Source organism: Rhopilema esculentum, chromosome 7 (genome assembly GCF_057945365.1).
Source record: "Rhopilema esculentum isolate cy_ngs chromosome 7, ASM5794536v1, whole genome shotgun sequence".
Taxonomy (NCBI): Eukaryota; Metazoa; Cnidaria; class Scyphozoa; order Rhizostomeae; family Rhizostomatidae; genus Rhopilema; species Rhopilema esculentum.
This window is the reverse complement of record NC_142821.1, coordinates 6,771,253-6,793,806: the sequence shown is the minus strand read 5'-3', so window position 1 is coordinate 6,793,806 and position 22,554 is coordinate 6,771,253. Positions and strand designations below refer to the sequence as shown.

Genomic DNA, 22,554 nt, shown 5'->3' with positions numbered 1-22,554 from the left:
GATAAAGAGGCACTGGTCAGACGAAGATGGCGCTGTATCGGCTCTCGAAGTTCAGAAAGATTTTGCCTGGTAAAAACATGTTATTTTATATTGAATCATCGCAGTAATGACATCTCTCGATACCCATTAGAAAATTGTTTCTTTTGATTGGCTGGTTGAAGGTGCTAAAGGTTTATCTCCTGATAAATAGTGCTTGCTTATTTGATAAGTAAAACCCACAACCCAGGAGCTACAAAACTGTTGTTTGTGATTTCTGAAGCTTAGTCATAACAGGCCTTTTACATCTGAGACTAAGTCGAGCTCTTCCTTCTATGCACTCAGCACAAGCTTGAATTGCTCCCTTGAACTAAACATATTTATCATAAAATAAATAATTGTCCTTCAGAATCTATTACATCTTTATTTGATTTAGTTTTCAACACCCAAACATTTAGTTTGTCATTATCAAAGATACTGGCGTTGTACTGAAATATTCCAAACATGTGACTGATGTTGCTAGTTATTTTGTATAAAAACAATTTGCAGTAGTTTCTGTGGTAAAGGTAAATAACTTAATAATGCTTCTTAAGTTCTTATGCCCCGCATATACATATATAAAAGACAACAAAACTGGTGTTCAGATCAAGGGACAAGTGTTGTGCAAGCACAAAGTCAATCCTTTTTTTAAAAAGTTGGATTCCATTTCAAAAATGAACAAGGCTTGCCATGGCTACCAATCCTGTATTTGTGACATAGCTAGCCAAATAGCAGTGGTTATACCCTCCCCTCAGATTTTGAATAATGCGGGTATGGTCAAATTCTGGCATGCTTAATTTTAGAACTGATGAATTCCTTTTGAATAAAAAATTTGCAGCTAGTGACTAATGGAATATAGTCTGAGGAACCTTTGGTGTGAGCCTTTCTTTTTGGTGAGAAATTATCTTGTTACATCATGAAATGTTGTTGTGTCTGATAGCTGTGACACTGTTATGGTTTGTTCGTCAATTTTTATAGACAAAGTTCTGTCAATTAGCAAACAGAATTTTAGGAAGGACATTATTGAAATAATGAAACTAAAGTAAGGGATAGGCCTAGTTGTAAAATGCTTTCTGAAAAGTTAAAGTAAATAGAAATTTACATTTTGAAGTTAGTTGAGCTAAACAGAAAGATTGAGGTCTATACAACGTTGTGGTAAATATCCACATGAACGGATTGATTCTTATATAATAATTCTAGCAAACAAGGGTTTTTAACTATCATATTTTGTCTGGTAAATTATTGAATACATGAAAAATCGTAATGAAGAATATAGCACTAACTAGCTGGATCAACACATGCTTGACTTGTCTCTTGACATTTTATCTAAACAGCTATAAGTAGTAAAAAGGTACTTTTTAACTATAAAATAGTCAGTAAAGCTTTGAATTTGTCTATAATTGCACAGGAAAACAGTATAACTGCATGAAATAATCAACAAACAATTCAAGATAGAATAACTTTAAGCATAAGTATAGGCATTAATCAAATCAAGTGAATTCTCTGCAAAAGTTCATCTAGCAACAATTGATCACTGCAAAGGCTGAGAGTTTTGTCTGGTTGCATAAAATGATCCTGCTGACTGATTGCATCTTTGTTGGTACCATGTTCACCAAGGACTGAAAAGGGTCCTTTGTGCTTTCACTTCTCCTCATAGAGCAACAGTATCAAGCTGAAAAATTCTGCCATTGTCATAAAAAGTCATAGGTTTCACATGAGCTGTGGTTGCTGGACAATAAGCTTTTGCATGCAATTTACTTCCAGAGAATTATCTCCCATCTCATTTTTCTATCCACAGCAGCTCTGCCATCATTTATAAATGGTCCTTTGTATTCTCATTCACTAAATAACACAGGGCAAATGATAACGCTTCTCTATGTATTGGATCCTTGGCTCTGATGATTATAATGATCATCAGGCCATCTGGAAATGGCATGACTAGCCTTTGTTCTCTCCTGCATCACTTCTATTGTTAGGCATAACCAAACATAGGAAACCAGCATTCTAGGCATGACCAAACATTATAGCCGGGAAAAAAACACAGAGTTTGGTCATGCTCATAGTTATTGGCATAACTAGATTGGAAACCCTATGTTTTGCCAGGCAATATAATAGCACCTTCAGAGGGTGCCATTTACAATCTTTTTGGCACAGAGAAATGTAGAAATTTGAGAGCCTTATTAATTTTTAAGGATTTGAGATTCATTTTAATGAAAGTAAACATTTTCTAAAAAAGGATATCCCTGTGTTTGGATGGTCATGCCCAGCATGACATACATGGTCGCTAGCTTTGCCACTGTCCTATATAGATTACCATTTTGCATTCCATGTAAACTTAACACCTGAAGTATGCCAAGATTAGGCCAAGGTTCAATGCAATAAAAAACAAACAAAAACCTTTCACCAAATAGAACCCCCCACTGCCTCCCCCATACTTCTCAGGCAAGTTAGTTATACATTGAGGATTATAGATAAAATATTTTTGATGTCTTATGCTTTAGTAATATTTTCACAATTGTGTACAGCCCACTTTGTAAAATCCAGTGTTAAGATTCATATATAGAATCACAGAAAGAGCTTCCCATCAAGCAGCTGTGCCATTTCACCCAAATTTCAGTGTACACCAAATGCCACATCAAAAAACATAACTCCACTCCAAAGATCTTGGGGATAGGTTTCAATGTAAACACAGGATTTCAAAATATATCCTTTAGGCTGATGTAGCACTAGCAAAATCAATAGCGAAATTTAATTGAGAAGACAACTTGTAGAATTTCAATTCATGAAATATCAATTGTGGGTCACCTGAAGATTTAACTACCCTCATTGCCTTATGGAAGGAGAAGAGAATTCAGATGATTATTTGAAAAAATTAAAATAATCATTTAATCTAACTCAGTATGCAGCAATATCCTTGACTGTGTCAATTTATCCTCTGTATTTTTCTGATTCATGCTGATTTAGAAGGGCTGTACCATTGCAGAATTAAGAGAATTTCTTTAGATAGGACAAAATGAGTTTACAATAAAGACTTGAGATAAATAATAGAAATTTGTGTTCCTAACAGTTTTTGAAAACAGTAATCACAGTTTTTATATTGATACAATTGTATTTTCATCATCAAATATTATCGTTGTTATGATTCAAAGATCTGTATAGATTAACAATCTATATACATAAAAAAGTTGCAAAGTTTGAGTTGATTATCGTTTGAAGGCAAAATGATGACTTGCATTGACATTCTAAATATAACTGTCTTGGCTTGATCATTTTCTAATAATTAGTAAACATTTAATGCTGAATAAATATCTCTAGAGAATTTTTGGAAGTTCAAGTACTTAAATTATGTTGTGAAAACCCCTGACACATCTTTCTTAGCCATTTGTTTATTGAAAACCAGTTACCTTATTTTTTTTCAGTGACCAAAGATGGAACTTTTCAACAGTTGAAATTATTCAGTGTTACAGCTCAACAAAGTGCTTACAGTAAGTCTTACACAAGAACCACCTGTACTTATGTGTGCAAAAAGATTGTCTGCTAATATAATGTATCCATAGTTACTTTTTTAACTCCGAAGATATAATCTCCTCCAAAACTCAAGTTATGGATCATTAAGCTTGGGAATATCAAAAACATTGTTTGCAGATGGTATCTCCTACAAAAAGCATCGTAGAAAAGCTTACTTCTCACATCATGCCATATGTTAAGATGGGATGGTATACGCAAATTTTACAAGATGTGAAATATTTCCTCACATTTATTTTTCCATTTTCATTGTGTAAAGGTTTGATGAAACATTTGTATCAAAATCATTTTCAAAATAATTAGGGATGGTCAAGAAAATGGTGATTAACGCATTCTAGTTATGTAATAAATAGATATATTTAGAGGTTGCACTGTGGCATTGTATTTTTATTTTGTGAGAGAACATTGTGTTTGATGTACACTAGATTTTATCAGTAGTTATAACAGATGGTACTGTTGTATTTTGTGTTTTAATTTTAATAGCAAAATGTTGATCGATTGCGTTATGATAAGGACAATAGCAGTATTCATGGATTAGCGCACATCTTTAGAAAGTGTGCACACTGTTGATTTGATTTAAAGTATTGAGAGTCACGGGTTGTTTTTCGAAACACGAGTAGTATTAACCTTGATTAAGTTTCGAAGAGCCTTAATTAGGTTCTCTGTATAAGATGCTCTATAATACTGCTAAATTAGTTGCTCTGTAATATTACAGGTACAGAATTCAGAAAGAAAGTTGTTCATCTCACAGCTATTTGAATAGAGGAAAATAGTTCACTAGTAGTTCAGAATTTTGTTGAAACGTTTCAATTTAAATTGAAGTGTTATTGCAAGAATTTTTTTGCAGAGTATGTTACTGATGAAGACTGGGAGAGACCAACAGATTTGAAGACAATTACAGATAAGAATGCCACTACAATGTTTCTGTCTGAAATGATTAGAGGTCTGTTTGTAATTTGTATAAATCTTGTGTTCTAACAAAAGTAAAACGTCTTAATAGCTGGACAAGAATGATATTTATTTTCTCATCATGATGCTCATAGTTATTTTGTTATCATTGTTTAGATTTCCTTGTAAATAAGGATTGTATGCTGAATCATTTGACAGGCCCTTTCTTGCAGGAAATTTCCACAAGTTAGAAATTTCCCCATATTGCTCAGCTTATCAAAATGATTGTCCAACCAATTTTATGAATAAAATAAAGCTCTCAATATGCCGACAAAAACATTTACGGCTACACTAGTTTTATAGCTAGCCATATTCATATGAGAACATTGCAAAAAAAGTGGATCTATCCATTAAATTTATGCAGTGCACCCATTGGTGGTCAATCTGCCTATTTGTGTTTTCTGTTTTATCTGATGCTTGACCAAATCATTTTTACCTGTTTTTAATCACTGTTGTGTAAAAAAGGCCTAACCATATAGATCTCTAAAACGGCGATTATCTTCTGCCATTTTGTAAAAAAAATTCAAATTGAGACAGATATAAGTGACAGTGCTAAAAAGTTAATTCTATATTAAGTTAAATGTGTAGCAGCCATGGTCCCATTAGAAACTTGAATTGTCAGCTAGGTAGACCTCAATTTTTCAAGAAGTATTCTTGTGCTGTCTCTTTCTTCCCTACCCCTGTCTCTCAAACAGTCTTTATTCTAAGTAAACCTGTTTATTTAATAACAAAAACCTGATTTTCTTGTTTGTCTTCCAGGTCTTTCAATGACACTGAGTCAAATGTTTAGAGAGCCTGCAACAATTAACTACCCTTTTGAGAAGGGTCCACTGAGTCCTAGATTTAGAGGAGAGCATGCTTTGCGAAGGTATCCATCTGGAGAAGAGAGATGCATTGCTTGCAAATTGTGTGAAGCCATTTGTCCTGCCCAGGTATAGTATTCTTCATTTTTTGACATTGCATCTCCCCAACAAATAATTTAATTGGCATTGTCAAATCAAAAGTTGACTTATGAATTAATAGATTTGTCACTAGGCACTTTGAGTTTTTTGAAAATAATTATAAATTTTAACTTGACAACTAACCAACTCAAAGTTGTGATCTACTGGAGCTCAGTATCATAGAACAGTAAAGTGGCTGTTTGAATTTAAAATCAAAATAATTTTTAGTTCTGTAAGTTCCATCAGGTATATGTCTTATAAAAAATGCACTTTTCTTGAAAGGCTATCACAATAGAGGCTGAGCCACGCCCTGATGGAAGCCGACGCACAACCAGATATGATATTGACATGACCAAGTGTATCTACTGTGGATTTTGTCAGGAAGCTTGTCCAGTTGATGCCATTGTAGAGGTATTAAAAATATTTTGCTGTGTTGCATCAAAATTTTAATGAGCAGCCATGTGAATCATTTTCTGAATATATTGACTGCTTTTATGTTTTTTCATTCAAGATTGTTATTCCGTTTATCTAGGCACAAATTTTTTGTCACTTATTTATGTGATGGTATTACTTTATTGTTCTTAATTTTCATTGCTCATTTCCTTTACCTGTTCATCATTTCTGTGTCTATAAAAGGTGAGGTTTGGGAACAAGCATTTGGTCTGCACCAACCCATTTAGACATAAAGAGCTTATATTGTTATTTTTTATTCTTAGATTAGGAATGAAATTATATTAGCGGCTTTGGATTTAAATGCTGTGACTGTAGTTGGCATGCATTTTTAGTGCAATTTAAATTGAAAACTACTTAGTAACTTACAAATAAAGGACTGAGAATTAGGAAATATGGTTTCTAAAGAGTTAAGGATTGAAGAGTGCTTTTGAAGATAGTGCCTCTATAGGTATTGTTGCAGTCAGCTTTTAAATCATGATGAAAATACGACTAACGCGAAATTCTTTAGAAATCTTTTTGAACACATAAACATCTCGTAAATTTTCTAAAAAACCTCGTAACGGCTTTTGCTGCTTCATTTGCATACATTTTCCCCTTTTAGGGCCCAAACTTTGAATTTTCAACTGAAACTCATCAAGAATTAATGTACAACAAAGAGAAACTACTAAACAATGGTGATCGTTGGGAAAGAGAAATTGCAGCGAATATCCAAGCGGATTACTTGTATCGATAAATAGACTATGAAATTTACGTTAGCTTTTCCAAAATATTTGTTCACTGATCAGAAATTGAAATGTACGTGCCATAGACTGACCAATGTGAAGATTGTTTTCCCCAAGTGTGTCAGGCTCATTTTAATTATGAGTTTGCTTTTATTCAATAAAGTGTTTCCTTACGAATGGTGTAGCTTTTGATTTTCTTACACAATCACCAACATGCAAGCAGTTCTTTGTTGTGTTATTTTTAAGCGAATTGGCGGGGGACGTCTACAAACCAAGCAAACATATTACAACGTATTGGCTAAAAGCTTTTTCGTCTGACACTCCTCAGAGCATAAAACGTCAGAATAAAAAACCAGAAAAAAAATGTTTAAAAATACATAGTTTTCCAAGTAATTTTGGAAGGCATTGTACTTTCGGTACACTGTTCGTAGAAGCAAGGTAATACAGTGGTAGGCTTGTTCTTGAAGGTAACTTCAAGCTTAGACTTGAGCTTATTTTATGAATTTAAGGTCCTGAAAGTTATTCTAATCAACCGGACATAAATGGAACGGTTGATGACAATGTAGACTCCCAATTTTTTTCTACCAATTTTCAACATCTCTATTTCAAGTTATCTACCGGCATTTTCCGTTTAAAAGGAATGGAATATTTTCGTTGGCTTTTAAGGCTTGACCACTGATCTAAGTTTTTAACAGAGATCTGTGGGCTTGACTTTATCAGACTCGTTTCCACGTTTCCATCTTTCGGTTCCATGCTACAAAACTGCGCATCCATAGGTTCTAGGATGCATCCATTGGCGGGTTTTTGGCCCATAAAAATCCATTGTTGCTGCAAATCCATAGTATGCCTGAATCCTAACTCTTTTCGTTTTGTACTCGTCGTTTTCTACATGCTGAGGATATTAGATTATAACCAAGCTTCAATTGCCATTTTACTGAAAGAAAAACGAAACCACTTCCCAGAATCGCATTAATGCTCCCCCTCTCCTTCCTTCTACGAAAGTTCGTTCGAAAATTTCAAGTACCGTAGATAACAGTTCAGTTAATTTATTACAAATTGATGATTAATAACCCAAAAATACGCATAAAGTGGGAAAGATGTCATACTAGAGGATTTGTCTGAGGGAGAATTCTTGAGGAACTCTGTCAATAGCCAATTGAGGAGAGACCACCCTGTCTTTTGAGGAAAAAATTAAGAATCCACAGGTAAATGGTGACTAAGTTCATTCAAGAGTTATTTTCAATAATGTATGTCATTTAATAGTTATGTTCAAACAGGAAAGTTTTCAGTTTCTGAGGAAAGATCTTATCAGATGATGACCTTTTTATGTCTGGAAGAATTTCATTCCAGCATTTCGCTCTGTGGTTACATACTGACTAGTTTTTTTCTGAGGTAGAGAAATCTCATTCTTTCCAGCCTCTTTAGTATCATATTGACGAACAGATGTTACATACTTGAAGAATTTATGAAAATAGACAGGGAGATTTTGAGAACAGATTCATTTACAACGCTTTAGCTGAAAAAGATCATGCAGCTTTTGGATTTTTAAGTCAGAAATGATAGGAGTAGAGTGTGAAGTAAAGTGTCCAAAAGAGATTCCTCTTATAGTCTTCTTCTGTAGCAAGAACACCGGATTAATATAAGCTTCATAGCAAATCTTTTGAACAGGATGATTTCCAATTTTGAATAATTGATAGTGTCAGAGTAAAACTTTTGGGGTGACTTGAAAATGATAAGATTAGTCTTATAAATATTTAAAAATAATTTACTAACATCAAGCCACATTTTGACATTCTTTAATTTTTTGTCAACTGCTCTTTGATAAAAATCGAGATTTTCAGCTTCATTGTAAGTTTTGTATCATCTGCAAATAAAGACTAATTTTGATGATGATGAAGTAAGTCATTAATTTAGATAAGGAAGAGAAGAGGACCAAGTACCGAACCTTGTGGGACCCCACCGGTGATATTAAGAGTTATTTCAAGAACTCAAAACGTTTTTCGTGAGGTTTGAAAGATCAAAGCACCAACACGGTTGTGAAGTTAACCGTGGATTATTGATTGATGGTCATATATATCAAAAGGATTGTATGTCAAATCATTCAAAGTTTGTGACCCACTCCTTCCAAAAGACAGTTATGATCAAATACACTGTTTAAATGTTTTACATAAAAAAAATAACAATATACGCCGTTTTAGGCAAGGAACTATTTCTGAAACAGAAACAGTCTGTGTTATAAACCCAACAATGGCAGATAAAGTCGTGCCACCTCTTCAATGCCGATGAAGATAGTATAATGTTAAGGAACTTAATTAATACGTAGTTTTGGATATACAGGGGTGTAGTGCCATGGGGCTCAGAGGGGATAAGCTGAAAACTGACAAATTTCTCCTTATGCTAAATTTCTAAGCTTTTCGCACCTTTGCACCCTTGTTATTTTGATACTACACCACTGCCTTTGTATAGAATTCCAACGTTAAATACCGATTCTTGAAAGAATTGTATTTGAATTGCAAATTACAGGGCTCCCTCCATGGATTTCAAAACGGGGGGGGGGGGGGGCTAAAATATAGAATAATGTTCATAATAATGTTGCCCACCATGGCCGGGCGACGAATTAAATTTTAGTTTCCAGAGTCTCTAGAATGGCCTCTAAATCGATTTCTGAGGATAATTCTCACTAGAAATTTCCATTTTACTAAATGTGAAATGTTGTGAAAAACGCAAATTGTCTAAGAGAATTTTGGTTCTCTCTCGAATGTAATAACAAGGAAAATGGTCCAGAAGTGTTATGGCACAGCCAGAATTCTGATAATGGAAACTATTTCTATAACGGTAACACAATTCGCTCAAAGAAGATTTACTGCATGCTCGTAGTTGACACAGTTATAGAAAGTAATGTCTCATTGTTTGCTCAAAACAGTAATTCTATGAGAATTCCATTTGTCTAGACTGAATTGATTGGTCAAGCTGGTAATTGGTATTGTGTTCAGCTGCAAATTCGTTTTTGTGTTGATATTGCTGATGCAAGGAGATTTGTCACTTTTAGTTTTTTCGATGCATTTCAAACTAGAGAAGGACTTCAACTCGTTATCTTTATTTCATTTTTTTCATTTTTGGCACTTCTTCTATAAACCCAATTTCTCAATTTATACATAAATGTTTTAAGATAAAGCATAAGTAGGGCGCATTCACTTTTAATTGCGTCATTTTCTTTGCTTAACACAAAAGTGGGGGCTATAGCCACCAGTCCCCCTTTGGCGTGAGCCCTGAATTAAGTTGAAATTACCTTCCAAAATTTTTTTTTTCGTCTAGGCTATAGTCTATTTTAAGATACAAAGCACAAAAGTATTTGACTACATTGGGCCATGTCCTGGTCATGTTCCTGGATGGACTACCTTTTACCATTCACCGTTCATCTGTTACTTTTTATATTTCAGATTCAAATGGACTGTCTTTGTGAAATGTGGACATTGCGTGCTAAATGATCGTTCTTTTTTGCTTCGCAATTTCATTACAGTGGTCAAAGAGTTCAAGTAATTGTTGTTGTAACTAGCAGTGAACAAGATTTTTCAGTGAAAATGTAAAGCATAGATTTCAAGAAATAACAAAGTACTGGACAATAAGATCTTTTTTACAGGCTGAAATCATCTGAAACCCAACCAACCCGCCCAGGCCAGCGTGCAAAAGAGGCCCAGAATATTTTGGGCGCAGCCCGTAAATCGATCACTTACAGTTACCGTTCAAATAAACACAGTAACCATAGTTCAGACATACTCCATTCTGTGTTCAGGTTTCGTCGAGCAAGATTGGGATCAAGTTTACTTTTAGAGAATTTTCAAGGGCACTTGAAGGTAGGTATAACTAACAGTACAATATTTCCTTCCCAGCGACGGCGACTAAGGACTTTGTTTTGATTAGCGGCTTTTGTATCAGTAATGACTTTGAATCCGCGCAATCTTAGAATACTCATACACACATTTACATAGATCTTTTTGCTGCAAAATAAAAAGCATATTCAAAACGAATATGTAAATTGAAAGGGTATTCAAATAAGTACGAGAAGCCCGTTAGCGTTAGTTTTTAGGCCCCCCTTTTTATATTCTTTCACTACAGAAGCCTTCAAATTTGAACGGGCGACCGGCGCTCGCGCTCTAAAATTTTTAAAAAATTTATAAGCTTGAAATTCATGAACAATATTATTTTAAAGCATCAAAGGCTGTTACAAACTGAAGCAAAAATAAAATTAACAAAAAAATAAGACAGAAGAATGTTTTAAAAGAAAAACATTTATCAACCTCAATTCATATTGGTCTTTGCTTTTTGAAAACATGTAATCTCATTTTTGAATCCCCTTTATAACATAACGCGAGAATGGTCATAGCAGACCTTATCTTACTTTAACAGGACACAGGATCAACCACTTACAATGTTTTGATCTTTGAATGTCGTTTTTATTTGGCACTTCATTCCTCAATTCAATTCAAATCAATATATGGATTAAACAGCACCAGCTAATCGTAAAGCAACATCGTGCGATTAAATTTCGATTTAGAATAAAATTTTACTTTTGGGCAAATTCTGGTACATGTCGCTTTGAATGAACAGTGTATTTTCAGTGAATGAAAAGCAGGAGTCGAGTAGAAGCTGCCTCAAATAAAAGCTGCATTTATTTCCAGCACTTTCAGTTTAAAACGAAAACCTTATAGGTAAGAGACATTAAAAATAGAAGTAGTAACATATCTAATTCATGTTCTTATGGGCTTCCACAAAAACAATTAACAGTTTTCCACAGGTGTCTATTATACCCTATTGTATTATTTGTTGTGTCAGTTGAGTCTGTTGGTTTGACAAAAGTCTTCAGAAGCCCCCTTTCTCAAATAAAAACAAATTTAGGAATTTTCCATTTGGGAAATTTGGCATAATCATAATTTGAAAATTTCCTTTTGGCATAATTTGGCATAATGGTCAAGTTGAAACTCAGAAACTCACACTGCTTGCAGCCCTATTTAGCCAAAATCATAAATGTTTCCCCCCACCCATACCCCAAAATTTGCTCCAGCATCCCTGATTACCAATTTGGTTATAAACAAAAAGCACCCATTTTTGCCAGTTTTTAGGGCTTTAGATCTTATACAATCATTCATTTGAGAAAGAGAATGTACATGATGTGCAAAGTTTATAATCACTGGCCCAAGGTATTTAGAAGACAGGCTTGTAGTTCAAAGATTCTTCAAACTGATTTTTAGTGTAAAGGCATTGTCTTGATGTGATTTATTTCAAAGAATGCAATAGACACAGACAAATGGGTCTATATATGAAGACCAGTGTCAGGGCAGTAATGATCACAAATATAAATTATGTATCATTCAATTTTTTTAGCATTTATTAATTGTAGGTGTAAATAGAGAAGAGGGCTAATTTTCTTACTGCTTGAAAACCCAGGGGGCATATTAGAGAAAGGGAGCTTTAAAGAAAATTGGGGCTTAAATTTACTGCACCCCATGTAGTAACATGTTCTGATGACTCCATTGGTCCTCTTCTAGCTGCCCTCTGGCAACTCTCATCACAATTTCTTTTATACTTGTTTCTTCTCACACATGCTCCTTGTAACTCCACTAAGCATTTTCTATCTATGTCATCAAATAATCTTATATTTATTCCTTCACTGTCACTTTTTTCCTGCTGTCAAATCATGTCCTTGTGTATTTTCCTTAGTAGGCACTTTTTCCATGACCTATCTCATATTACATGACTCGTGTCATTGTCAATGTATATCATTGCTCAAGTGCTCTTTTCAGATTTCCCTTATTTGTAGTTTTCCTACTAGCAACCATTCACTTCCTGAAGTGGCAATGACACAACAAACTGAATATAAATACGTCTTAGCTTGAAAACTGTAGACTTCATTCTTAGTTGGACTTGATTAACACAACTGTGTTGTGTTTGATGTGAGCTCTCTGTTCATCTACCAAACAAGCTTTCAAGGCATTTTAGTGGTAAGATTTAGTTTAAATTTAATGCAATTATTGCTCAGTATTATTTGTAGTCCCTGGGTATCAAATTAAGATATAAACAAAAGGTCCTAAAATTGGCTTCAGTTTAAATATCTCTCAATATGAAGCACTTTAACTATTAGTATCAAAATTTTTGGCTTGTGATAATTTCCATCCCTGCAGATGCCTGGCTGAAATCAATTATTGAATTTTTTTCAATTGCAGTAATGGCCCTGCATTCGAAGTGTAGACATCCGCATCCTTATCCAAGAGCATCTGTGCAGAGAATTCCTGTTCCTGATGAAAAAGTTCCATGGGATGTCAAATTTGAGGATTATAAACCAGTAGAATATACTTCTGAATATGTTTTGAAGAAACCAATTTGGGCAGACCCTGATATCAGGTTTGTTTTATTTATTTTATGTACTATGCAAATGATCATAGAAATGTTAGCATCTTTTAAAGAGTTGTCTAGAGTTATTGTGATCGCTAGATGTATGAACTTCAGCATGATTATCAACAAGCTTTCATTTGGTAAATTTAACAAACTGGCTCTTGTTTATACATTTATCATATTTGATACCAAACCTTTTTTCTTCAATAGCCTTTACTCAAAAGCGATATTTTTAATTTTGGAAATATAAAAACCATCGTTGCCTCATTTTAATCATTTTTGTGTTTATTGCAAATTTGGTAATAAAATTGGATCATATTTTTGTGTCACAGCAAAGAAGCAGCAAAAACACCATTTGCATACAATGACATTGATGCTAACTACAATGTCAACAGGAAGAGTTATAATGGGAAGTATGTAGTGGAAAATGGTAGGCCAAGGTAAGCATTCTCAAATATGATCCTATTCTGAAATAAGTTCCTTATAAATTTTTAAGAAATGATTAAAATTACTGGATGTTGAATGACTACATGAATGCACAGCTATTATTGAAATGCAAATCTGTTATCTTGTTAAAGTTTTTTCTGAAGTTTTAAATTTTTTATCTATTATTTTATGATTTTTAAATCATAAAGGAGTATTATTTTTTTAAATCATTTTTAGTGCATTCTTGGAAAAAATGAAGTTGACATCTGAGTCACAAGATTCAGGAAAGGGTATTCATTAAACAGATGTAAATAGATTATTACTGACTCAATAATTGTATGTTTGTAGTGACTCTTGTAGTGTCTGTAGATATTAAGAAAACAACCTTTGTTTTTCTTCAAAGGCAACAACAAAGCATTAATGGCATTTTGAAATTTTTGAAATTTCAAATTCCAAATTGTCTTCAACTAGCAGATCAATTTTTTTCTTCATAAGGATATATTCCGACCACAATATCACTACAGAAACTGGCAAATTAGTGGAAAAAACATATGTAATTGATATTGTAGAAACAATGCAGCTGACTTGCGAAAGAGTCTAGGGAATTAGATTTGTGAGTTAGAGCTGTTTGTATGACACACCTTACAGTGGGACCTTTTCAGGATGATGATGACTTTTTTGTTGTAGGAATCCAATGGGAAGAACAGGTATGGCTGGAAGGGGCCTTCTTGGAAGATGGGGTCCAAATCATGCTGCTGATCCAGTAGTCACCAGGTTAGTGATTTTGAGCATAAAAGTGCTTAAAAGTATTAAACGTTTCAATTTTGGAAGTATTACGAGATAATTTTGTAGTATTCAGGATATAATAATTCAGGATAATTAAGGTCTGGTTTAATCCTGCTCTAAATCCTAGTCAAGTACAGGGCCTTGGAAACAGTCTTGGGATTTCACTTGGAGAAGCATCTTCTTTCCAACTTTCTGATCAGATGCAAGTCCTGCAAACAATGACCAGGCAATATATCAGATTAAGGGGGCTAAAACTTTTTGGGAGGCTGAACATGTTAAAAACCAATAGCAAGGCGATTTTTTGTGTGGTTTTAAATACATTTTGGAAATTATTGGAGGGCTGAAGTCCACTATTGCAGTCCCTGCCTGCAGATAGCCAATATGCTTTAGATTTATTTTGTGATATGAACCTTATTGCACAAATATTTTTTTCTTTGTCCTTGTTCAAAAATTTTCTTAATTTATGTCTGTTAGCGGTAAAACGAGAAGATTTTCACTTTGAAATACATTGAATGGCAATATCTGAGACGATATAGATCAAACAATATTTTAATGAACGTTCTTTTGTAAATTTTAACATGAATAGTTTTGAAGATAGCCATAGGATTATGACTGGTGGGAATTTTGTGATAGGTGTTCCGCAAAATAGAGTTCGGAACTACGATATGTAGCAAAGTTGAATCTGGTTATGTTGAATCTTGAAACTGGTTGATAAATTTCGTTGTCAAACTTGATTTCAGGGATTTGCAATATTTAGCAATGAATTTTAGCGGTATTAAATCCCTCAAACAAAGTCCTTTCTTCCGGCTTATCTTTTTGATAAGCTGTAAGCTTAGTCGTCTGCTGTGGTGGACTTTCTGATTTTCAGGTAGAAATTATTCTTCACAAAATTACCAGTTCGAAAGCACCGTTTAATTGATGATATTTGCTAACAGGGAAGCTTAAGAAATAAATATGGCTAGAAATAGAAGACCAAAGGTTTTTTTACGATTTTCTCAATCTTTTGTGCAGGCATCTTCGATATGTGCACACAGTGAAATTGACACTTGTTTGACAATTGCTAACCGCAATAATCTCCTTATACCGCCAAACATATAAGGAGTAGAAAGGTCACTTTGCAATTGCTGCCGCCTAGTATTGAGTAGAGTCGCGTATTTTTGTGCCTGGCTTAACTTCAATCCGCAGCTGTAATCCAGTAGATTTATAAGCAATATTTTTATCGTCAGGTGGCAGCTTGATGACAAGGGGAACAGAGTGATGAAAAATGGAATGCCAGTGTTAGAATTTGTTGCAGTACAAAGAAAAGACACTGGGGAATGGGCAATACCAGGGGCAAGTATAATTTTTCTTCTGGAATTGAGGCTGCATTACATACGAAAGGCGTTCTTTGCACCCCTTTGCTCCGCTAGAATGTCATTTGGCAGCAAGCCTGTCGGGATGGGGGCGTGGGGGCGTCACAACCGCCATTCTTAGAAAAATGCCCAGGGGGTACTCCCATTAAGGCCTGACAGGGGGGTCCTGTCGACTTGAGGGTCTTACCAAATGGCACAGTCTCGATAATAACACAACGGCTTAGTTTAGCTTGCGATTTATTATGGACAATGAAAAAGGCTTGATCTTTCCCGAATCAACAACAGTAAATGGCGAAGAAATTTGTCAAAGAAGGACCAGGCGCGTGCAAAGAAATGGATGCTACCAATGACATAAATTCCGTCCTTTTGCTACCATTTGAGGATTATTGTCAAAAAATGCTACCATTTGAGGGTAATTTTTTAACATTTTAGCTTTGGCCCTCATTGATCCTGACTGGACCCGCCTGTTAGGCCATAATGGGAGTAACCCCTCCCCCTCCACCGGGAAAAAATGCATTCCCTACATACGGATTACATACGGGATACACCTTTATCTCTACTCCATTTTTTTCTACGTCACTTAGAATCTCTGTCTTCCACATGAAACTGGAATTTTCGGATCTCAGTTCAATGTTTCAAGTCCGAGTTTGACGAAATTTAATGTATGGATGTTGAAGTATTCGTCAAAAGACCCTGCTGAAGAATTTTACTGTCTCTCTATCCTGAAAACACTGAATCTCTCATCGTATATCTTCTTCTCTCTTTTCTCTTTATTCTCTATGCACAATAAAATAAGCTAACCCTGTCTGTTTTTGTTGTAATGAAATATAAAGTATGGAATATACGGTAGATACGGTATAATATAAAGTATATGTTTTTGTTATCTAACCCGGCCTACTTTTAGAAACAATCCTTATTAAATGCCCTACTAAGACGAGATTGAATTAGCAGTTTTAAAACTTTCATTACGTTCTCAGGGTATGGTGAACCCTGGAGATGACGTGCCAAACACTCTGAAGGCAGAATTCGGGGAAGAAGCTTTAAATTCACTTGAAGCATCAGAAGAAGTTAAGAAAGAACTCAGCCAATGGGTTGACAAAGTTTTTGCAGCAGGAAGTCAGGTGAGTCCTTTGAGCTGTTGCTTTATTTCGTATTTTTGAAACAATGTCGCAAGATCAGCCCAGGATTTCAAGTGTCTGAAAAGCTCACTTTGGATGTTTGGTTAGAACAATTTATCTTCTTACAGTTCTCTTAGACTACCCTGTTTGCTTGCACACGCTGAGCAGAAATAGGGGATAGACTGCACAACCCGAAGCTCTGAGAGAAGCCCCAGCCCTGAAAAGACTGGATTTCTTCATAGGATTTTCATGGACGTTGGATATTTCTGTGATGATGCAATCAAATTTAGAAGAATTCGATTTTTTCAGCAGATATTTCAGATAATCTGCCACGCTACTTTAACCCTGAGAGCTTCATTTTAAATCATATGTTGCCTAGACATTCCTCTTGTTTGTATTCCCTTTTCATCTTACCTCAAGGTGAAACTTACCTCAAAAAATGAAGCTGATGCATTTTTTTTTAACAATTCAAAAAATCTTTTAATATCTCTGAAGCAGTCTTTCTAACTAGATCTCTAAAGAAAAATATTAGTTAACCATTGTGAGGCTGTAGCTTTCCCATCCCGATACCAGATGTTTCAACGACCAACGTCGAGGTACTGCTTCTATTTTGAGGCGTCATAGCACCCTGGAGAAAGTTCTGTGGGCATATTGAAAGATCTACATTCTTATCAGTAGTATGTTAAAATGGCTTTGAAAAAGCAAACATTTGAGTATACTAAAGCTTTTCGTCTGACACTCTTCAGAGTATAAAACTCAGACCATAGATTGAAAACTCTTCATTCGAAAGGAAGATCTTATGACGTCATCGCTCAAAAATTCTATTTAGAGAGATCTAGGTTATAGCCTAAAAAGATATCCATAAATAAAAAGAAATGACTTTAGAAAAGGCATTGCGATATAGTCGTACTTGTAAAAGGAAATTAATTTTATCTAAAATTGGCGAGGACGTGGCCCCCCGAGGACATTCTTCGCCCGCTCAATTCATTTATTTTGCCCTGGTGCTTGTATTTAAGAAGCAAGCCGTAGTAACAATTTTTCTTAGGTTACATTTGTATCTTTTACTGACTGTATCTCAACCAACTTGTAACAGAATCGATAATTTTGCACAGTTAGAGGTATTCCATGGTGTTCTTTCAAAACTTTTAGATCAAATACAAATATTCTAAAAATATATTTTTTGACATGGTATTTCAATTTGTAATTATGTGATTTTAATTTGATTGCTTGTCATTTTCTCGTGTGAAAATATTATATTTTATATGTTAGAATATTATTTGAAAATATTTAATTTTATCTCAAGCTCTGCGATCTACCTCTAGATTTACAGTGGTTACGTTGATGACCCCAGAAATACTGACAATTCTTGGATGGAGACCATGGTAGTGAATTTTCATGACGAAGATGGGAAGGCATTTACCAAAATTAACCTGAAAGCAGGGGATGATGCCAAGGATGTGCGATGGACTGCTGCCGACAGTAAGCTAAATTTATATGCAAGTCACTCAAGTTTTATTGCGGAAGCTTGCAAACTTCACAAAGCTCATTTTTGAGCCTGAGGGCTAGGCATGCTCTTTCGAGGAACGCTGTTTAAATTAACGCATATTTAGATATTTAGAGTAATTCCTCTTCAAGTTTTATATTTTTAAGATTTTTGAGACCTGAGCTCCCAAGTTTTCTTTTATAAGCAATATAAAATTGGAAATATTCGTATTGGAAAATGTAAGAAACGTTTTGTATAAAAAAAAAGTTTTTCTTAATTGGTGTGACTTTAAATGTTCAGAATAGACTTTTTAGGCCATTAAAGTTGAGCATGCTCTCTGCTATTTCTCATAAGTTTGGTAATCAATAATTCCTTCTCCCTAAATCGCCAAGTTCCACTACCAGATTTAAGAGACCTACAACACAGGAAGTTCTGAAATTGTGCCTTTTTAGAGCACCGGTACACGATTATTCTTGTCTGGTTTTTGAAAGAAGCAAAGGAATGGTCGTGGCAAATGTCATATTTGCACCAAATGGTATTCCATCAGGTCTAAGCTTTAATTTACCTTCTTAATTTAATTTGCTCTCCTTAATTTCTAGATATTCTTAGTTCTTGATACATTCAAGCCCATTCTATGGCAACACCCATGTTTATACCATAGTTTCTTCAACGTATCGAAAGTTCGTGTAATCGAATGTTGGTCTTAGTTCTAATAATTTTGAAATAAAAATGTTCTTTTTCAATACGTAAAAGACCAGATTATCAGGTAGTCCGGTTATTTAGCATCGATTGTTGGTATTGGTATAGGTTGCTATATACGATTTTCCTTTTTGGTAATAGGTAGCTAGAACGGACTTGAAGTAGGGGTATATGACCGATGCACACCTTTTCCTAGGCTACAAAAGAACCGTCTACTGTCAGAATTTAATTTAATTGTGTAACAGTAGATCGTTGTGTAGTGACAGCTTGTTTCGCGGATTTTTAACAAAACTTGCAAAATGGTGTTTTAATAACAAAATTTTAAAGCTTCGATGGATTCAGAAAGTTAGATACAACAGTTTTTTGTTTTCTTGCAAACAGCGCCGTATGTATGTATGTATGTATGCGCCCAGCTTCCAGAAAGTGGTACTTTCGGAGAAAATTACAGAGCGGGAACAACTGGTATTTTTAAACGATTTGTCTTGTTGCTCTAGTAGTCCTAATTCGTACTTGAAATTCAAAATAACAACAGCCCATTTCCAAACCACTTTTAATTTCATAAGAAAAGACACATACTCTGCAGCCACCCTATCATTTGAAAGAAATTTAAAACAAAAAAACTAGCCTATTGCAATTTCGATTATAGATTATCAATCTGTCTTTCGATTGTTTGTAACTCTGATTAACTTTTTGCATTTTGCTTAAAGGAAGACAAAAATTAGACTACAAGTTTTTATAGGAAACCTGGCTCTGAAGCTAGCATCTTAATGTTCAAGCTTCTTTATATCTCATTCCTTTCGAGTACTAAAAATTTTTAAAGGTTCCTTCTTTACAAAAATCCGCAATTTTCTGCCCTCACTTGGCAAAAACCTTTCATTAAGTTTGCGGTCATCCGCAAACACGTCCCTCATTGGCGTCCCTACCTTAATGTTAATGAGAGGCTGATTTCTATTAATGAGAGGCTGAGCTAATGACTTTAGAATGACTGCCTGTCACTGATCAGTGCTGCCCACTGTGGGACAAAGATCTTTTGAGGCCTGCGGTAATTTGAACGGGAGGAGCTTCGCCGAGCCTCACTACATTGTTGCAATCACTAAATGATTATGGATTGAAATAAGAAAAGCCTGGATGTGTTTGCCAAAAATTGGGGGCGAAGCTCTTGTTTTACCATTGCAATTGTCCCATGCCCCCAGTCTTATTTTCTTTCAAAAGTATGCAATACGCTAAAATAATGGTTTGAAATGCCAATTTCAAGAAACACATTCAGTGAGAAATACATGAAGTCTATTGACAGGTGATATTTCAGGGTTTTTTAGCACAGGGGCTTGAGGTGTTCACTGTTTCACAACAGTTTACCGATAGGCGCTGGTAGGACTACAGCTCCTCTAATCAGTCAAAATTTGTCGCATTTCAGACCCTCTTTCAGGCCCCATTCGGGCAGTTCTATCTCAATTTGGCAGGGTAAGATCCATACTACACCCTTTTTATACAAACACTTGGCCCCAGTTTCTACCTGGCGTTTCCAATTTTCTGCATAATTTCAGCCTTACGTGTTTTTTTTTGTTTCCAATCTTTGGGTTCACTTAATACACTGACTATCCTGGGATGTCCCTGCCTGCCAACAGGGTGTCATTTTCAGCTGAAAATTCTAAGACAGTATTATATCTTTTCTCTAATTTATATTTTCCGGCATTGGTATGCCAATTGAAGAAATCATGTTTCCAGGTATCATGTCTTCAGAATTTTATTTCAGGACAGGGTCATAATATGTTTTCTGGCAGGCACACCAGAGGGGCAATTCACTCTTGCAAATAGCGTACGAGATTTTCCCAAATTCAAAAGGATTTCCAGGGATTTTCAGATAAAACAATAAGATTTTCACAAAAAGTGTACGAGATATTCTTGGTGTGATTTGTCCCTCGGTCACACCCCGTCATTTTTGCTGAAGGTTAACCGGTGTATGGTAGTGTCCGGACATCACGTATGCTTAATAAGGTATACAACTAATGCCCTTGTCTGGGATGTTGCACTTGTGCCTGCAGTTTTATTTCCTGCAAAAGAAATATATTTTATAGGACTACGTCAAAAATTTTGGTAAGTTTTTTATTGCAATTGTGTTTCAATGCTTTTTGCTTATTGCTTTCTGTTGCTATTCTTTTATTTTCCAATTTTTGCTTGTATTTTATTTCTTGAGTTTTGTTGAATTTCAGCCTGCCTTGTTTATATGTTGTTCTCATTTTTGGGGCAAATCTCAGCCTGATGTTTTTAATAAAGTTTTTCTTATTTAAAAAAGCACGCAGGTCATAGTCTAACTAGTCCTTCCTTTGTTCTTGAGATGTGTTTTGCTGCCAGAAACGGAGACCATCTCCATCCCTTCGACTCCAGTTTTTTAAATAATTTTCATTGTAAGCCTAATTGGTTTATGTAAATTATTATCTAGAATCATACCTCGTATTATTTGGAAGATGGCCCGTGCTCCAAATCACCATGTCCTAGATTATTTGCCAGGAAAAACAAAAGCTTTTGAACAATTGGAAGTGTCCTGTTGGCGTTTTTGTTCGTCATCAATTACTCACGTGAATTAGAGACAAATGATATTGTTCTATTCAGGCGAAGCTTAAAATGCGGACCAAAAAGGCGAATAATTTGTTTCTGATTCGGCCACAAGAACTTGAAATGGTATTAAACCAGGAGTGTAAAAATAAAAGACATAGAATCTTCGTGCTCTCTTTGTTGCATTGTTCATGTACAGTTCAGTTTATAGGCTTTTGACTCTCATTTGATGACCTGTACTTGAGTTTATTTCCCTTTGGAGTGGTCAGAAGGGCTATCCTTCTTAAAAATTCGCAATTTTAGCCGCTCTTTGTTTGAAGAAATTTAAACCTGTGCATAATCCCAAAATGGTGCCAAATGACAGTAGAGAAACAATTCAAGGCATTTTCTGTCGTTAACGATTAGTGGATTTGCAATAGAGTTGTCAAATGATAACGTCACAAAAATATATTTTTAGAATTTTTTCCCATAACCTGAAAGAGCATCATGAAATACCCCTAAATCTGCATTATAGTTTAAAAGTATTACAAATTGGCTGAGATCTTCTATTGGCCATAGCTCACCCGATTTTTGATAAATTTAACTGATTTTCCATATATGGGAGTATTTTATGAAGATGTTTCATGTTATGTGATCAAAATTTGAAAATTATAAAAATTATCTTTTTGTGACGTCACACTTGATAACTCTATATATAGCATGAAACATGGGTTCCAACACAGGTTGAAAAGTGGGGGGGGGGGCAAGGGAAAATTTAACACCCATAACAAAATATTTTGAAAAAAGCTCTATTGTTTTGCAAAAAGTGGGGGCCCTGTGAATCAAGCTGCTAGGCACCCGGCCCCTCTTCATCGGAGGCCCTGTGAATTAAGCTGCTAGGAACAACTTCTATCATTTTTAATGAAACATTTTTGTCCGACAGAAAAATTTTCTAAGATTTTGAAGGGCCCAAACATTACATAGAAGAATCAACTGACAATGATTCTCACTTATACTTTGCATTTGGGTGTCAAACAAAATTACATGTTTGAGAGTTCCTCGATCCAAACCCTACGAAGAAAAGAGAAAAACAAGCTTAACTTTGATAAAGATCATAGAACAAGATCGTGCATTGGTAAACATCAAACTAATTTAAGCAATAAA

The 22,554-nt window shown here is 35.0% G+C and overlaps 2 protein-coding genes and 1 long non-coding RNA gene across 4 annotated transcripts; 2 read left to right on the top strand and 1 right to left on the bottom strand.

Annotated features, from left to right (window-relative positions):
- Positions 1-6: 6 nt before the first annotated feature.
- LOC135683484 (NADH-ubiquinone oxidoreductase subunit 8) lies at positions 7-6,781 on the top strand. The gene is made up of 6 exons (XM_065198744.2): positions 7-69; positions 3,435-3,500; positions 4,388-4,483; positions 5,248-5,420; positions 5,712-5,840; positions 6,484-6,781. Exons 1-6 carry the CDS (start codon positions 27-29, stop codon positions 6,613-6,615), a joined length of 639 nt encoding a protein of 212 aa, XP_065054816.1. The 5' UTR covers positions 7-26; the 3' UTR covers positions 6,616-6,781.
- Positions 6,782-10,274: 3,493 nt separating this feature from the next.
- On the top strand, positions 10,275-18,482 carry LOC135683726 (ADP-ribose pyrophosphatase). 2 transcript variants are annotated; one of them, XM_065199071.2, is made up of 7 exons: positions 10,275-10,458; positions 12,826-13,003; positions 13,327-13,434; positions 14,108-14,194; positions 15,433-15,538; positions 16,536-16,679; positions 17,999-18,482. In XM_065199071.2, the coding sequence occupies exons 2-7, from the start codon at positions 12,828-12,830 to the stop codon at positions 18,227-18,229; spliced, it is 852 nt and encodes a 283-aa protein (XP_065055143.2). In that variant the 5' UTR covers positions 10,275-10,458; positions 12,826-12,827; the 3' UTR covers positions 18,230-18,482. The 2 variants fall into 2 exon arrangements, with proteins under 2 accessions (XP_065055143.2, XP_065055144.2); XM_065199072.2 differs by lacking the exon at positions 10,275-10,458 and adding an exon at positions 12,429-12,603.
- On the bottom strand, positions 17,997-22,085 carry LOC135683731 (uncharacterized). The gene is made up of 2 exons (XR_010515807.2): positions 21,307-22,085; positions 17,997-20,909 (listed from the first exon to the last, which is right to left on the bottom strand). It is a non-coding gene; the product is annotated as an uncharacterized LOC135683731 (long non-coding RNA).
- Between the last annotated feature and the right edge of the window lie 469 nt (positions 22,086-22,554).

Coding starts and splice junctions, on each gene's coding strand:
- LOC135683484 (XM_065198744.2), top strand. CDS start 27: ATGGCGCTGTATCGGCTCTCGAAGTTCAGAAAGATTTTGCCTG. Junction 3,501..4,387: donor AGCTCAACAAAGTGCTTACA/GTAAGTCTTACA, acceptor ATTTTTTTGCAG/AGTATGTTACTGATGAAGAC. Junction 5,421..5,711: donor AAGCCATTTGTCCTGCCCAG/GTATAGTATTCT, acceptor TTTTCTTGAAAG/GCTATCACAATAGAGGCTGA.
- LOC135683726 (XM_065199071.2), top strand. CDS start 12,828: ATGGCCCTGCATTCGAAGTGTAGACATCCGCATCCTTATCCAAGAGCA. Junction 13,435..14,107: donor GTGGAAAATGGTAGGCCAAG/GTAAGCATTCTC, acceptor TTTTTGTTGTAG/GAATCCAATGGGAAGAACAG. Junction 15,539..16,535: donor GGGAATGGGCAATACCAGGG/GCAAGTATAATT, acceptor TTACGTTCTCAG/GGTATGGTGAACCCTGGAGA.